At 31.5% G+C, this 16,127-nt stretch overlaps 1 protein-coding gene across 1 annotated transcript in view; it reads left to right on the plus strand.

The window, feature by feature from the left end:
* Positions 1–14,824, plus strand: part of ASZ1 (ankyrin repeat, SAM and basic leucine zipper domain containing 1) — a 47,396-nt gene extending 32,572 nt beyond the window's left edge. Inside the window, exons 5-13 of the mRNA XM_045865110.1 lie at positions 1,722–1,833; positions 2,360–2,494; positions 3,645–3,769; positions 4,720–4,795; positions 5,778–5,834; positions 6,778–6,887; positions 10,422–10,527; positions 11,334–11,447; positions 14,672–14,824. Coding sequence (XP_045721066.1) covers positions 1,722–1,833; positions 2,360–2,494; positions 3,645–3,769; positions 4,720–4,795; positions 5,778–5,834; positions 6,778–6,887; positions 10,422–10,527; positions 11,334–11,447; positions 14,672–14,824 — 988 coding nt within the window. The remainder of the gene's footprint in view (positions 1–1,721; positions 1,834–2,359; positions 2,495–3,644; positions 3,770–4,719; positions 4,796–5,777; positions 5,835–6,777; positions 6,888–10,421; positions 10,528–11,333; positions 11,448–14,671) is intronic.
* Positions 14,825–16,127: the final 1,303 nt, after the last annotated feature.

The raw sequence follows: 16,127 nt of genomic DNA on the forward strand, positions 1-16,127 counted from the left end.
CTTAATGAGGATCTGAATAAGGTGAAGGAGTATGCACTATAAAGGTCTAGGAAAAGGTGGAGGGAACCACCCTTGCATAGTCCCTGGAACGGGAAGAACTTGGCATTTTCAAAGAGAATAAACTGAGTGGTCAAGAGCAGAAGCATGGAGAGCAATTATGAGGCTATTGCCATAATACAGGTCAGAGAAAGATGATGATGGCTTAGACTGCTTACAATGGCTAACAAGATGGTGCAAAGTGGTTAGATTCAGAACATATTATGAAGGTAGAGCCAGTAGGACCAGCTGATGACTTGTGTACGACTCCATATACAAAAGGTATAAATGGAGTCATGGAGAAGAGTCATAAATTATGCTTAGTCATAGGCCTGAGTTTATGTGGTTAATGGTAGCTTTGTGAAATAGGGAAGATTAGAACGACCAGATTTGGGCTGTCACAGGAAAGGTGGGATGAAGAAAAGGCATCAAGAGGTCTAATTTAGACGTAGTGGAGAATTTCAATGACTAGTTGACTCATAATTTTTTTCTATTGTATGTATTTTCCATGTTTTCTTAAGTTATCCAGGCAATTCACTCTTTACTTTGTAAAGATTGTCTGTCTAAAGAAACCACTATGTAGGAGATATTCAGGATAGAAGAAGCAATGCTTGACAGCTACCTTAGTGTATAATTTCCAATAAAACATTGAAATTTTAATATGCTAGGAAATAGAAGAAAGAGAGAAGTGTGTGAATCTTTTTGTGCTAAAGACATTAGTGTGAAGTGATCAGATTCAGGATATACCTTATGTTAACAAACCTTATAGAGAAATTTATAGGTCATGTATGTAATGTGAGTAACCAAGGTGAACTTCCTTAATCAGATTAAAACAGTATTCTGAAGTTATTTAATTTGTTGTTCTTTTGTGAAGTTCTTTGTATATAAATCAGATATTTGAGGCAACTCAGGAAGATTGAGCCCAGGATCCCAGACCTCCTTTAAAAGAGACCATGATACTAAGTTCAGCCCACGTAGAACTAATAGAATCTTTCTGGTATCCGTTGTAATAGAACCAGAAGCTGACTAACTTCCAGAAGGAGAGGAATTGAATCTCTATTTTGAGAAATGATACGCTAGAGGGGAACCACTGTGCTCTCTCAGAAAATAGTCTCCGAGAGTCTGGCTAAACTATTAAACTATCTCTTTCTTGATTAGAGTAAGACTCCAAGTCAGGGTAAAATTCTTTCAGGCTTAAACTAAAATAGAATCATAATGGACGACATTAAATAAGAGAACATTTTAAACTTTTATTTTTATTAAATGTAATAAATAAAATATAATAAGCATTTAATAAGTATGAGCAATGCTGAGGTGACAGGGACCTTATTTGTGTCATTCATCACTATATTCCCAGAATAAGCATTGTAGGTACTCTGATAGTTTTCTATATGAATATGTAAATTAATGAAAGTTCATATTAGAAAGTATGGCCTGTTTAGTGATTTTTTTTAAATACATCTCTTCACTAGAGGGTGCTGTGTAAGCATTCAATACTTTAAAAGTATCTTCTACACATTTACTTACTGGGAAATTGGATTTTTAAATCATCTGATTTATTAAAAGCTTTCATTTCCTTTGCTTTCAAAACAATACTTTGGTATTGGATATGGTAAAATTCATGAAACTGAGTAGCTGTTAATGGCAGCATTGACACAGATGCTTCTTTTCTTCCTCCTCTTCAGGAGACTTATGACTCCAATCATGTATGCTGCCCGAGATGGTCACCCTCAGGTTGTTGCTCTCCTTGTTGCTCGTGGAGCGGAAGTTAATATCCAGGATGAGAATGGTTATACTGTGAGAATTGATTGCACAATGTTCCTTTTTATATCTTGTCATTATCAGTAGTCCACAAAAAAGTTTTTAAGAAGTAAAAATTACAGAGGGACTGGGTTATAATTGCTGTTTGGTGAAGAAAACAGCTGAAATGGAAAAAAAGGGAATGAACTTTTTTCTTTTTGCCCTCACCCTTGACACAAGAAGCTGTAACACACAACAAAGCCTGGGTTCTGGAATACACATAGAATTCGTTTTGACAGAAAACAGTTCAGTGATTAGCAGATAAATTATTTCATTCTATAACATCACTTGAATATGTAAAACATTATTTGATTTTATAAAATCAGTGAGCAATGGCAGTCTGCTTTGCAATTACAACTTTGGAAATATATTTACATTATACTGTAAAATGAAGAGATTGCATCATTCTGTTAATTAACCATGTTCAATCTTTTATTGTGCCATAAGTACTGTTGAAAAGTTTTCCTTTCTGTCTCATATACACTCCCTCTCTTTAAACAATCTTCTTTTCCCCCACTTACAGGCTTTAACATGGGCAGCACGTCAGGGTCATAAAAATGTAGTTTTGAAGTTGCTTGAACTTGGTGCTAATAAAATGCTACAAACCAAAGATGGAAAGACACCAAGTGAGATTGCAAAAAGAAATAAACATCTAGAGGTATCCTATATATTAATTTTTCTATGGCATGTTATATTATTATTTCAGAACTTTTGTAATATTTTGTTAGAACTTAACAACTGTCATAATAGTGTATCTGGCTATTATTAAATGTTTAAATATGTAATTTTCCTTCGGCCAGGTAATGAAAACTTTATTTTACTAGAGTATTCACTTTTACTAAATAAGAGGCATTTATAATGTGGTAATTTAAAAGCTATATAAGGAAATAATAAAGTCTTATTCTGGCCCTAGAAATAAATTGTAATAGGACATTTAACAATTCAAACTGGTCCAGACTTTTAAAAATTAACTAGTGTTTTGAGAAAGCTAGTAAAAAGCCAAAATTTGAACATGTAATTAAAATGTTGTTTTTTAATTTTAATTAATACATATTAAACATTTTAAAAATTAAATCCTTTAAGCTATATTACTCCTATACATATAACAAGGCATATAATAAAGTGATAACATACTTGGGTAGATGATCTACTGTCATTTATATATTAAACTCAATAATAAATATTTGCCATACATTAAATCACTTTATTGATATAAACTTTTAGTCTGAGTATTAAAGCTTTTGACCAAAGGCCTGTAATTTCTAAGCAAGGATCAAATACAGTACAACTGTAAAACTAACATACAGTTCAAGAGCTTCTAAACCTGAGTTTCTGAATTTGAAAGCATGTAACATTCGAAAAGTTCCATCACATAATCAGACCATGCCACTTTTACTGCATGGAAAATAACTTTCTCTATATTTTAAGCAATCTGATAAATATGCCTTTCATTTTCTAACTCAAATCTGAATTTCCAAAATTATTCTAGAATAATTACTAATTACTAACGCCCTGGGAAACTTCAAAAAGAAATTTACCATTTTTCTTCTAAGCTTTGAAAACTTGGAAACTTTTAATTAGTCTACTGCGTTATTAAATTTAGGGTAGATGACACTGAATTTGACATAAGAAATTTATGAACATCAAAGATTATTTTGTGTAATAAATTGTTTTTTAAAGAGACTTGATTTTGTGTTCTGGCTGATTATGTGACATAACCCTGACTTACTAAAAAGTTAGATTCTAAGTGTAAGTGATAGTATATTATAATGTTAACTGTATTTGAATGGCTTGTTAACTTTTTGCAGATCTTCAATTTTCTTTCTTTAACTTTAAATCCATTGGAGGGAAAGCTTCAACAGCTAACTAAAGAAGAGACTATTTGTAGACTATTGTCAACGGATTCTGATAAAGAAAAAGATCACATATTTAGGTAAATAACATGTTTTTATTTGACAAAATAGCTATAAATAAGCAAAAAATATGCATGTTTTTAGAAGTTTTAGTAAATGTGACACTTTAAAATATGATATTTTATACTTTTACAAGCATTTTTCAATATCACTGAGAAATGTCTGCATTTTAAATGCTTTTCTTCTCCAGAATTTTTGAAAAATTTTATACATGTGTACTAACAGTAATGAGACTAATTTCTGACTTTAAATAACAGTGAAATTTATTTCTTAAAAAGTCAAATATTATATTTTTGTTAGTGTTCAAACTGGACTTTTTTTTTTTAAGATTCTAATTATTTATTTGACAGAGAGAGAGACAGCGAGAGAGGGAACACAAGCAGGGGGAGTGGGAGAGGGAGAAGCAGGCTTCCCGTGGAGCAGGGAGCCCGATGTGGGACTCGATCCCAGGACCCTGGGATCATGACCTGAGCCGAAGGCAGATGCTTAATGACTGAGCCACCCAGGCACCCTGCAAACTAGACTGCATCTTGCTTACTAATTCTTTTTAGCAGATTTCTGATTTATAAGCTAAAATTAAAAATACATTGTTTGCTGAACACAGTTCAGTACATGGCCACAAAATTATTCTCTGCTTACCCACATTTAAAATTATTAAATCTTTACTTGTTACAATTAAAGAGATTTTCATGTATAGAGACCTCACAAGGAACATACATATAGGCAACTAATTTAATTCTTAGGAAAGATGAGCTACAGTTTATTGTCATCATTTTCTCTGTTTACTTAGATCTTCACTCAAGAAACCTTCCTTATTTCCTTGATATACCATAGGTCTAGTGTGTAAATTTGCAACTGTGTTCTATATAGGTTCATTCTTATTCTTATTCTCTCTCTCTGTATTATAAATATATGTTGATTGTGCATTTATAGTCTGTTCTGAAATTGACATTGCTATAAATATGTATAGTTCATATACAGCATTTGGAGATCTGGAAATATTTTTACATGGTCTTGGACTTGAACATATGACAGATTTATTAAAGGTAAGATTTTGTGTGAGCTACAGTGACTTACATATGTATGTTTATTTGTTAACTAAGTATTAATTCATAAGCATGCTGATACAAAAGTGCCAAGTACACTTTTCTCCATAATTTGTAGTAGATCCCATTTTAAACTTAAAAACATTTGAAAAATTTAATATTCTGGAAATTTATATAAATTTGAATCTGGCTGGAATAAACAGCTTTTACTCACTGCCTAAAACTTCATAGAACTCCTCCTTGTACGTTTAAGCCCTTAGTTTGTTTTTTACAGTTGCTGATCTTCCCATATAGAATATTAGAAGCATGATTTTCAGTCAAACAAATCTGGTATCAGATTCTTGTTCTAATGATTAACTGAAATGTTACTTAAATCTGTTTTTTCATAAGGATGATAATACCTAGTTTAGGATTGTCATAGAGATTAAATTAGATCATATGCCTAGCATTGTTACAGATACTTCAGATACGTATTATGGCATTTGAATAGATGACAGTTATCAGCAATTTAGCTGATATGAAGCAGTAAAGCACTATTTAAGATAGGCTCTCTTTAGGAATATGCACATTCTGTTTAGGTAGTTCAGAATTGGGCTTCATTGTATAATCTTGAAACTTCTTCCTATTTGAGAAATACTGAGTTATTGTTTAATATGCAGTTAGAAATTTAAAATATGCATAAAACATAATTTCAAATTTTATAAAGCTATCTTTCCCTTTATGTGAGCAAATAAAAGTTGTAATGATTTTCTTTGAATCTGGGAAACTGGCTATGTTTGTACTTTTTTAGGTAATTATATATATTAAGACACTCTGCTGTCTACCCAGTAGTAGAGTTCTATACCTGCATATCCTATCCCCTTTTAGAATTGTAAGTTGTTTAGGAGGGTAGTATATAACTGACTAATTTATGACATTTGCCTACTTCCCTTTCTAATGTCTTACTTATATTGAAAGGTTGCATTTTTTTTCTTTTCTACAGGAAAGGGATATAACCTTAAGACACCTTTTGACCATGAGGAAAGATGAATTTACAAAGGTTAGTATCAGTTTCAAAAACTCGAGACATTCTTTCATATTTTAAGAATTCTGGATGCTTTTATTTTCTATTTTAAAAATCCTAGGGGTATAGACTGTAAATGACCTTTTGCTAGGTTTTTTACTAGATACGATTATGGATAACCATATTTAAAATCTTCTGTTATAGTATTAAGTTGCTTTAAGAACATTTAAAGACTTAGAGTCTTTTTTTCCTTTAGATTATTCATGACATCTCAACTAAAACTGGTGCTTCATTTCTTAATCTGGAATAGTTTTATAAAACAGGTTACTTAGAAATAAGAGGTGGCTTTTTGTGTACGTAGGTATGCATATGTGTCATCCAAATACTGCCTTTTGCTAGGTTCTCAAAAAGATCAAGACCTATTATTTTGCCATCCACTATTATTAAGTAACAATTTGAAAATAAGCTTGGGAAATATTAGAGATACTTTAATAGAATACCCAAAAAGTAATAATCTTCCTCCATGAACACATTGGAAACTTGAAATCTTCAGTATTACTACAAGTCAAAATAAGCATACTACTTAGCTAAATCCAGGAGAGAAAATTTAGTTAACACTAAAGGTAAAGACAAAGGAAGACATAATCCTTATTTAATCACTGATAATATTTTAAATAATACTTTGAAGGAAAAATTATTTTACTGTGGTGGTTTTGGAAATTTTAATATCTAGTAATTTGCTTTTAGAATCCAATTTTGCAAAAAATTGGCTGTAGTCACTATATATCTAAACATCTTAATGATGTAACCTTATCAATCACAATTAAAAGCAAACCATCTGTTTTTCAGTGTTTCTTATTTTTCTCAATTGTTTTTTCAAGATGTGAATTAATCAAGTAGAAAATGTCTTTACTAATATTGAATATTAAATTACTCAAGTATGACTGTCCTATTGTACCTTAAAATTATTTCTCCTTAGAATGGAATTACCAGTAGAGATCAGCAGAGAATTCTGGCTGCTCTTAAAGAACTAGAGGTAGAAGAGATAAAATTTGGAGAATTACCTGAAGTGGCAAAGTTGGAAATCAGGTAAAATTAGCATTAATATTGTTTAGAATCGGCTGTTCTTAAAAAAGAACTAAAAAGTTTAATTTTGATAGTTTCTGAGTCTTTTTACTTAATATTGTCATTTTCCCAAGGAAATGGATAGTTCATTTTACAATATATTATGTTCTGAACTGGGAGGTACTTTATAACATCAATTTTTGTAAAGTCATTTTACCAAAAAGCAAAACTGCATCTTCTTGTTAACTCACTTAGAAACATTCTTTTATTTTTTCATTGCATTTTGTTAAATGAACTATATGAGATCCCATGCTTTTTGTAGTATAGCTCTTATTCTCTTTAAATCATTTCAAGTGTCAAGTTGAAAATTCAGAGTAGTAATTTTTTCACTTAGGGCAATAAGAAAGTGTTTGCAGTGTAGCTCAGCTCTATTTTCAGCCTTACTCTTTAAGGAATTATGTGGTCAGTATATAAAGTTTGGTTTCAATATTATAAACTTGTCAAGCACTGATTATTAGTAATCTGAAACCTATTTTAAAAATAATTGTATTTGATTTTAGTAATATTTTGTGGGGCAGTAAATTGCTTAACCTTTAAGTGAAATAAATACAGAATCACAGGAAATTGCAAAGAGATGTACAAGGAAGTCCCATGCATTCTTTGCTCAGTCTCACCCAGTATTTTAAAGCCAGAAAACTGACACAGGTGATACAATCCACGTAGTTTATTTGCAGTTCACCAGTTAAACGTGTTCATTTGTATGTATGTGTATAGCTTTATTCAGTTTTATCACGTGTGTATCTTCATTTAACCACTGCCACGAGTATGCTTAACATACCATTACTGTAAAGCTCCCTCATACTGCTCCCTTATAGCCACACCCATCCCCCCAATCCCTAACAACCAATAATTGATTATCCATCCTGATAATGATATTATTCACAAATGTTACCTAAATGGAATCATATAGTATGTATCCTTTTTTGATTGGCTTTTTTCACTCATCCTAATTCCCTTGAGGGTCATCCAAGTTCTGTGTTATAAAATATACTTACAAATGCAGAACTATCAGCACTAATGTATCCTATCTAAAAGTAACATTGCAACTATAATAAACATGAATTAAACAAATAAATTACTAATTTCCACAACATTTTAGGATTTAGAGAAGCTTTCCATGGGATAATTTAAATGATCCAGATTTCTCTAAATAGCTTATTGCAAAATTAAATTATTTCTCTTTATCTTTTTCCTTATAACAAGATGATCTGTATTCAAAATAATGCCTCATCACTGTTTCAGAATAACATTATAACTCTTAACTATTTAAACACTAAATATTTAAAAGGATTTCAGGTGTGAGAACTTAAAATCAGCAAAACTTCTTGAATCTCTGTTACTTTTTAATATTTTTTTAATTTATTGTCTCTGTGAAGGAATGAATATTCTAAGTTCTACATGATTAAATTGGAAATTAAAATTTTTAATGTAACTTATTTATATGATGGCAGAGTTGCCTGTAAGAATTTACTTTGTGGAATTTAATAGACTTAAAGAATGTGCAGAATCCTGAATGGTTCACTTACTAAAACTGCTGAATTTTTTAAAAAATATAACTGGCAGACATATATTCCAGGAATTTGACCTTGTTATTAAATCACAGACTTTGTTTACATGCTGTTATGAAAAAGGTTTTACTTCCCATTTGTTCAAAGTCATTCTTTAAAGAAGAAATTAGTCATTAAGTCATAAGAAAACTAACAGCAGGAAAAGTTGAACTGATTGATTATAATTTTCTGGTAATGTGACTTCAACAATCTAGCTACTGATTTATTTTATGATACTTTCCTTCTGTGTGTTAAATTTTCTAAAATAGTCTGTTACAAGAACACATATGCACAGTACGTTTACTTTTTTCTACACTTAGCCTTACTAGTTTGCAGAATTGGAGAATGCAGTTTAAAAATAATAACTATTCCATTACTACCTTGAGATACTTTGAACCGAAACAGTAAGCTTTCATCCATATCTTGACGTTTTCAACAGTTTATGTCCAGACCTTTTCTCTCAGCCTACCTGACATTTACTCGAGTATATCAAAGACATCTCAAACCTGGATCCGTTAAGGAAACTATTTCTCCTCCAAAAAGAAAAAGATACAGAATTTTATGTAAAAATATATTGTTCACATCTATTATTTATAAACATTCTAAAATTGGAAACTCTAAATATTTAACATCAGGGGAATGGTTGAATTACATTGCGTTAATATATTCTGTTCTATCCTTCAAATTATTTTAAGACTTAATGTCATGAAAAAATACTCATAATAAGTATAAAAGGCAAATATAAAATGGAATGTGAGGTATAATGCCAGTTGTATATATGCATATGAAAAATAATGGAAGAAAATGTGTGCTATAAGAAAATACTCTGGAAGAAAATAGTATCAGTCATTATCTTTAGGTGGTAAGAGTAGTGGTAATTTTGGTTTTAATTTTTCCAGGTATTTTTATCTTTTATTTGAAGTACCTTTATTTAAGGTATAAATTTTTTCCCAACACTTCACATTTTTAAAACATGGTCTGTTGTTTTAGTTAGTTTACACCATGTCATGCTGCAGTAAGAAATAACTCCTATCACCCCAGAAAGTTCCTTTGTGCCTCTTTTTAATCCATCCCAATTTAAAATAAAATAAAATAAAAATAAAAGCACTACACTTTTAAAAAAAGAAATAACTTCTAAATCTAAATGATTTATAATAATAAAATGCATTTCTTGAACATCTGTATCATGGCTGCACCTGAAGTGGATCTCCTTCTTGTTATTATTCTGAGAACAGGCTGGAGAAACAGCCCCACCCTGGACATGTTGCTCCTGTGGCAGGGTAAAGAGAGATACATCCTAACAGGAGGCATACTGTACAGCTCTGGGGTGGGGAGTAGGCAGCTATTCACATAGTACGTGATGAATGCGTACTCTAGAGTTGTGATTTTTACAACGTGCCTGTCAATATTCAGTGGCCCTGAAAATTATGCATCACAAGAAAGGTATGTATTTTCCTTTTATTCATTAAGACTGTGTAAATTTATATTCAAGTACCATCTCTGTGAAGCATTACGAATTCTCTATTCCCATTATACTAAGTTCATTATCTCTCAGTTTTAGATGTCTCAGCTATAAGCTAATGTTAACATCTACCCTATGGGAGTTGTTAGGAGGAATTAAAAGAATAATAAATGTAAAATAACTAGTGCAGTGCCTTCATGTAATAGATACTCAAATATTGGTGCTTTTATATTCCTTCTTTATATGTCCCTTTGAATAATGAGATTATAATTGTATGTCTGCCTGTCATGCTGAAGCTTGAGATCCTCAAGATTGCAGACTTGTTTTCTTTGTATACCCAATGTCTGTTTCATAGCTAATACATATTAGATATTCTATAAATATTTTTAAAGAATCTAGTAAATATTATGACTAGACATTGAGTAACTAACCCAGTAGAATTAAGTAATTTGCTCATATTAGTGATTCCTATTTGTTTCCTCTCTTTAGTGGTGATGAGTTCCTCAACTTTCTTCTGAAATTAAACAAACAGTGTGGCCATTTAATAACAGCTGTACAGAATATCATTACTGAGTTGCCTGTAAATTCTCACAAGGTATTCTATAAAAGTTGTTAAGAAAAGTATGAGTGCTGAAGAACATTCCAGATAAGTTAATGATAATTCTCTAAACAGTGATCTGGTAAAATTGTATCTTTCATCTATAAAATCACATAAAATGTACATAAGTCAGTATGTTTAAGTATTACTCCTTTATATACTAATTAATTGAAAAACTGTTCTAGCTTAGGAAAAGGAAAATGAGTCAGATCAAAAATTATACTGATCTGTGTATTGAACTTAACATTTGTTCTTAAAGGGAATATAGTTGTTTAAAATATAAAGTGACAGGAGACCCAAGTGAAAGTTGAAACAAAACAATGTGTTGAGTGTTATTAAAAACCATATCAATATAAGGTTTCTTAATGAAGGAAAAGTTAAAGTGTAAGTGACCTGTAAAAGCAAACTTTTTTGTAGAGTGTTTCATGTGATTTGGTTTTAGCTATTTATCGTGAAAAAATCTTAATGCGTTTGTTTTCCTCTGATTTTTATATAACACTAATATAGGAGTTGTATCATTCTTAAAACCTTCATGAATTTATTTGTTCACCATAAATTTTATTATTACTAAATGTTAGTCTCCATAAAGTCATACATACATATATTTAGTAAATGTATTCAGGAAACTGATGTAACTATGTAAAATCACTAACTTCTTTTTGGTGTCAGAATTTATCCTGAACAAAAAATGCTTTTCAGTTACATAATTTAATGGGTGAGAATACTGTATAATTTTTGTAGATATAAAGTTGTAAAAAGTCATTTCCCATTCTTTAAAATGTAACTTTTGAAAATATTCACAGATAGTACTAGAATGGGCTTCTCCCCGGAATTTTACTTCAGTTTGTGAAGAACTGGTTAGTAATGTTCAAGATTTGAGTGAAGAGGTCTGCAAACTAAAAGACTTAATTCAGAAGGTATTTATTTAATATTAAAAAGGGGGGAAATGATGTACAAATAATATGTCAGACAGTGAAGCAATTCTGACAAGAGCAACTTAAGCTCCCACTAGACAAGTGGAAAAAGGAAGGAAGGAAGGAATAAATATAAGAAACAAACTTTGTGAGTCATTATAGGAATGCAGACTAAAAGAACAAGATCTATCATTTTCATCTTTTAAATTAGCAAGGTAGAATGATCATCCTACCCATTACTGGTTATTCACCAAGCTGCTATTTTCATGTGAGACTGGTGTCACATCCCCTTGCAGAAACAGTTGGGCAAGATGTGCCAAAGACCATAAAAATATTTGTATCTTTCAATAGTTTAATGATTCCAAAATTGTATGTGCCATAATGTCCTATGCCAGGAGAATGATTAACAAATTATGGTACACCCATTTGTTACAATGATATGCAGCCAAAAAAAAATAATGAAAATCAAGTGTCAACTTGTTAAAGGTGTGAAGTTACATTTGTAAAATTTATTTACATATAAATATGCAGATGGGAAATTATGAAAATGACATGTTTATCAGTTCTGTTGATGAGATAGATTTTTAGAAGAAATACTCTATTTTCTAGACTTTCTTAAAGAGTATGGGATTTTTTGGTGGTGTTTCTGTATTCATATAGAACTATATATCTGGATTTAAGGACAGATGATTTTCCCCCCTTTAAGAAAATTGGCTATAACAAGATCCAGGTTGCTGAAATAGGGAACTGTGCTGAAGATAGGTAATAAAGGAAAACACTTTCATTTGACTCAGGAACTCACTTCTGAGTTCTCTTAGTCTATTTAATAAATATCTTTGGTATCTATAATATTTTTATGAAATAGCTGAAGTGAATGTTAGATTATGAATTAAATTTGTGTAGCTTCAACCCATAAGTCATTTGATATTTTCATTAATATTTTATCAAAAAAAGTTCTTCACAGAATCAACTTTATACATGTTCCAGGTAATTTGTCATCCTAGCTATTAACATGTGTTCAATTAAAAGGAGTCTTTTTAAAAAGTAAGCAGAAAATTATGAAGCAAATTTTACAAAATAATAGAGGAATAAATTTTAGATGGGGCAAATGAGCAGTATATCTCAGAACTCTTGTAGAAGATACCTCCTTTCTACAGAAAGAGGCATCTTAGAAGTTGTATTATCTCTGACATTTATTCATTCACAGGCATAAGAGGCCTGCTGTATGTCAGACAACTGTGCTACCCATTAGTCTCCTAACTATGCTCCTTCCACTTTCGTGTTCCCTTAATCCACACCACTCCTCAAACTTTCTCCTACGAAAATCTGGTTTTCTACTTTCTGAACTTGTTGACAACAAGAGAATTATAGCACCACTCATCTTCACTACCTTCATCATCTTGAGTAAGTGAAGGAAAATGGTATTGATTTTACTTAGCATGATATTTTTCATGAAGATCCAGGGGAAATTTGGAAGGACTATGTAAAGATACTTCCTGCAAAGCATCATCCTTTAATGTTTAGTGTAGGAAATTCCCCAAGACATCTTTTCCTCAGGATTGGTAATTATTTGGGTTCTCCAAGATGAACTAAAAACATTTGGGGCGGTGGGGCGGAGGGAGAGGGAAGAAGACTGAGATGAAATTAGAGTGAGAGGACAGGTTTTTCCTAAAGGAATGAAATTAAGAAACACTACTCTAGGGGTGACTTTGACTCTAAAACATAAATAATTCAATCAGGTACCATGATATTTATTTTAATAATGCATACCTATAAGGAGAAATTTTAGCTTTCTTTAGCTAAACGTAAAGTCTTTTTTCTGTGGCCTTCTCTACCTTGAATTTATACATTTCTATATAAGAACTAGCCTTGAAAATACATTTGTCGGTTTATAGTAATGGCAGATACAGTTCTTTGGTCAGGAAAGAATTTTTAAGCAAGCTATTATATTGGTTTTTCTGGATTAGTCTAAAGTAGTAATCACCATAATGAGATTTGATTTAGAGAACTGCGAAGGCTTCCAGATTTGGGAGTATGCTATTATGCCTGTTAAGCTTATGATACTTCAGTTTACCAATAATAACTGAAGCAAATAAAAAAAAATATGAGTTACCATAGATAAGTGTATGGAGGTAACAAAGAGAGAGGGTAGGAGAGGTCAAGGCTAGACTTTAACACCACATCACTCTCTTTCAAAGCAACACACTGACAGGCTCCTGTCAGAAAGGGTCATTCTAAGTAATTGGTTAATAAAAGGAATGGCTGTCTCAGGATTCAGTAAATGGAGCATCAGTGTCAAAAAGGAATCTGTTACTGAATGAAGCCATTTGGAAGTTAGGCCAAGAATACAGTATTAATGAGATTGGCATTGAAGTCTGTTTTCTGCTGTAAATTTAAAATTAATTTTGCAGGCTTTTTAAATTAAATATTTACACTGTAGATTTTAGATGTAGTTATTCTTGCTAATGTTGAAAATATTTATGTCACCACTCCAGCCCAGGATGTTTCTAGTATATATCACTCTATAAATGTGCCTGATTCTTTTTATCTTTTGAAGATCTTTTGGCTTCTGCTCATTCTCCCTCTTCTGCCCCTCCCCCATCAACTGTCTCTTTCCCCTTCTCTCTCTCTCTCATACACATACACACGTGGTTGGGTGCCTTCTTTAGCAACGGAGTTCTTATATGAGTATTTAGAAACTGACTGGGCCATGTACTTTCCTTGCTGAGAAGTCCTAGAAGAACCACTTAAGTTTTTGTTAGTATTTGTTCCTACAGTTATATTTAAATAAAGGATTAAACTTCTAGCAGTAGCATCAAATCTTCTAGTTTTTGTTAAATTTCATGTATTGTAGGTATACTATAAGAATGGTTCACTTTTTGTAAGAAATCATTTGATGTTTAAATATAGAAGGAAAAATAACAATTGTCATTGCTTGTAGGTAAAAATAGAAACATTCAAGGAACTTTATCTCCTGATACAAAAACATGATTTTAAAATTAATAATCTATGAAAGCATTTATTCTTAATGTGAAACTAATTTACCATGATAGGATCCTAGGGGGAAAAAAACTTTTAAGACATATGTGTTCACTTTAAATCTTCCATGGAAATCTTGCATTGGCCGCCTCTACGTCAATTGAATTAACATGGATATTATATTTTTAAAAATCAAAGATATTTTCACTGTACATTAACTCTTTTCATTTTCTCATACTAAATATTAGTTGCAAAATGAGCGAGAAAATGATCCAACTCATATACCATTAATGAAAGAAGTATCTACGTGGAATAGAAGAATTTTGAAGAGGACGGCTATTACAGTATGCGGATTTGGGTTTCTTCTTTTTGTTTGCAAGCTAAGCTTCCAGAGAAAATAACCCTAATACTTGTTTTGAATAATGTATGTATAATTCACATTACCTACAGATGTTGCTTTTAACTGTTTGTGGCACAGTATAACTACATTATTTGCTGATACTCCACGAGAGAAGTTCTGAGAGCATAGAGCACAAAGTTTCTTTAGAAAATGGTTTGTTAGGGCGCCTGGGGGGCTCAGTTGGTTAAGCAACTGCCTTCGGCTCAGGTCATGATCCTGGAGTCCCGGGATCGAGTCCCGCATCAGGCTCCCTGCTCAGCAGGGAGTCTGCTTCTCCCTCTGACCCTCCCCCCTCTCCTATGCTCTCTCTCTCATTCTCTCTCAAATAAATAAATAAAATCTTTAAAAAAAAAAAAGAAAATGGTTTGTTAGTTTGAGTTAAAAACATAATTTGTTACATTTTTATGTTAATTTTGATCAAGCAGTAAATTATAAGTGATCCTTAAGTTTGATTCTATGATTCTAAATCACATTCAAAATAAAAGTTTTATCTAATATTCTTTGACATTTAAAAACAGTATGTTCCTGACTCTAACTATAGAGAACAAACTGGTGGCTACCAAAGGGGGGGGTGGGAGATGGGGGAAATAAGTGATGGGGCTTAAAGAGGGCACTTTATCATGATGAAAAGAATAAAATAATTTAAAAAAAAACTGTTCCTTTGTCACAGTGAATCTTACAGAATTTGTAAAGTGTTCATAAGTCAGTACCCTTTTAGTCCTTATTTTTTCCCTTCTGTTATTATAAGGAATTTCTTATTTAATTTTTTTTGTTATATAGCATTAGGAAATTAATAATTTTGAAACTGTTTCAGAGAATGCAAAGCATAAAGATAAAATGTAAAATTTTTGAATTATGGATTAAAAACCTAGGGAAATATTCAAAATGGAAATCTAAAAAGAAAATTTAGACAACAGTATAGAAAGCACAGAAGTACCTTAAAATTTTTTATGTAATGCACCTATGGGAACTATGACATGTACTATGTGTAACATTCTTAAAGATGTTATGAAAGTGAGTGGCATGTGGCAAATAATTTCTCATATCAATCTAAAGAAGTAATACATGATTTTGGTTTTTTTTTTCTTTTCAAAATCAAAATGATGATACTCAGATTTTAAAAGTAAAGGTAAAAAAGGGCAGGCCCAATTTCACAGGAATATAATAGTTAAATCTTGCTTGACTTACTACCATACTTAGAACAGATGCGGTTGATCTACAGCTGAAGGTAAACTTCAAGCAAAAGGAAAAAATTGTAGAAAACAAGGATAGCATAAGGAACTATAATTAGTGGTAATTTCTGC

This window comes from Mirounga angustirostris, unplaced genomic scaffold (genome assembly GCF_029215605.1).
Source record: "Mirounga angustirostris isolate CCGP_5_RB_7025 unplaced genomic scaffold, mMirAng1.0.hap1 SCAF_12, whole genome shotgun sequence".
NCBI classification, from domain to species: domain Eukaryota; kingdom Metazoa; phylum Chordata; class Mammalia; order Carnivora; family Phocidae; genus Mirounga; species Mirounga angustirostris.